Source organism: Mizuhopecten yessoensis, unplaced genomic scaffold (genome assembly GCF_002113885.1).
Source record: "Mizuhopecten yessoensis strain PY_sf001 unplaced genomic scaffold, ASM211388v2 scaffold10983, whole genome shotgun sequence".
Taxonomy (NCBI): Eukaryota; Metazoa; Mollusca; class Bivalvia; order Pectinida; family Pectinidae; genus Mizuhopecten; species Mizuhopecten yessoensis.
In genome coordinates, this window is record NW_018408819.1 from 162,363 (window position 1) to 164,467 (window position 2,105).

Here is a 2,105-nt window from a genome sequence, read left to right on the forward strand (position 1 = left end):
TTTATCACAGTGTATCACCATGTCAAGTTTATCACAGTGTATCACCATGTCAAGTTTATCACAGTGTATCACCATGTCAAATTTCATGCTTTTTAAACTGCACATCTACATATCACAGTGTATCAGTATGTCAATTTCAAAAAGATTTGTCTTTTATTTGCTGAGATAATCGCGACTTTTGAATTCCAAAAATAGGACCATACCCACATGGTCTATTTAAGTAACTGTGAATTTGGCCTTGATCTTAGAAAAAAATAAATCCCCTTTTGCAAATCTAAATAGTATAGTGCATCAGATTAGTCTTTTGATTTCTGAGATAATCTCCAGAAAAAGTGTGGACAGATGGAGAGACAGACATGCAGACAGAAGGACACTGTGATTACTATTAGGCACCCACAACTCTGATGCAGGGCCCCTTTAGCTTTCTTCCTATCATAAATCCCTCTAAATATTATAAGTTCTGATGCAAGGATCTTCCAGGTCAGATAAGGTTAAATTAGCCTTATCTATAATTATGAAATAGCATGTACACGTATATAGATTAACCTTTATATCCCTTATTATGCTGCACCCCTTTACCCCGAAGTGGACCACACTAATTTACGCAATATGATGAATCCTATGATGATGGCAGAGGGGCACTACAAATCAACTGAAGCTAAAATTACTGATACTCAAGGCATCATATCTTATAGATTTACTAAGATTTCCCTTGTTGGGGCCAATCTCTCTGCCCTTATGCATAGCTCACCCCACTTTGACACAATATTGAATCACTTTTGTCAGAAGATGATCCAAACCAAATAAGTATATAGGTTTGTATATATTTCCACTATTTTCCCTGGCCCCTCTGCCCCCAGGAAAGCCAAATTCTCACTTTTGCAATGATTTCTCTATCCAAGCTCAAGGAATGTCTTTATCAGATGTCGCAGACAGCACAAGTTGATTGAGCAGAAGTATACATTTACTTGTGAACATCCATGCAATAGACTATTGCTATCTTTTAAGTCAGACTTGTATGTAGACAAATACTTTATATCACTGTGTTTTACTGCATTTACTGTATACCTAAAACCCGTAGCCAGGGCGAACTTTTCATGACAGGCAACAATCATAAACAACAGAATATACCTATTAATTAAATATGAAGGGCGAAATCCATACTGGCTGAATATGTTTTTTACTGGCGAGGGGTAAAAGTTTGACTGGGCGAAAATTTCCGGTATACAGAATCACCAACATCAGGTTGGTTTGTAGTTCATAATTTAACATTATAAGAGTAACTATATGGTGATCACATGAACATCTGCCATGCAGTCCACAGTGAAAATATGTCCTGCCTTACCTGACAATACCATCACTGGAGCCCGTACATAAGATGTTATCTGTGACAGCTACCATACAGTCTACCGACATAGGATGGCCAGGGAAACGGTCACTGATATTTCCCCATTCTCCCCAGTTGAAAATGTTGAGAACACCTTCTCCAGTCCCACATACTATCTTCTCCTTTTCCTGAAGTTTGTAGACAAGCAAGTTATTAAAGAAATAGATGGAGAAAAAAAAAATCAGGAACACAAAACTCTGTGTTAGAGAGAACTCTTCACAGATTACAAAACTGTGTTAGATATATCTTTTTACCAAAACGTAAGACAATTAAAATTTGTCAACAAGAAACTTTTGTCAGATCATAAAAATCTATCAAACAACATTTATCAAACTGGCACGTATCTTGTCATTCTACTATACGAAGTACACCTGTTATGCTTAACTTTAACCTGGTACCCCTGTTGTGAAAACTTTTAACAATGGACTCCTGTTGTGATAATTTTTAACCTTGTTCCCCTTTTGTGATAATTTTTAACCTTGTTCCCCTGGTGTGATTATTTTTAAACTTGATCTTCTGTTGCATCACACACATTACCGTTAGGTGAGCTAATGACAGAAGCTCCGAGTCAAATAGTTCTGACTGTATGTCCATCCTCTTTCTCCTTACCTTTAGGCGTGCTAATGACAGAAGCTCTGAGTCAAATAGTTCTGACTGTATGTCCATCCTCTTCCTCCTTACCTTTAGGCGTGCTAATGACAGAAGCTCCGAGTCAAAT

General features: G+C 37.3%; 1 protein-coding gene across 1 annotated transcript in view; it reads right to left on the minus strand.

The window, feature by feature from the left end:
- LOC110464304 (WD repeat-containing protein 55-like) overlaps window positions 1–2,105 on the minus strand; it is a 16,690-nt gene that overhangs the window by 4,451 nt on the left and 10,134 nt on the right. Inside the window, exons 7-8 of the mRNA XM_021519452.1 lie at window positions 1,997–2,079; window positions 1,346–1,515 (exon numbers count right to left, since the gene is read on the minus strand). Of these exons, the coding sequence (XP_021375127.1) occupies window positions 1,346–1,515; window positions 1,997–2,079 (253 nt within the window). The remainder of the gene's footprint in view (window positions 1–1,345; window positions 1,516–1,996; window positions 2,080–2,105) is intronic.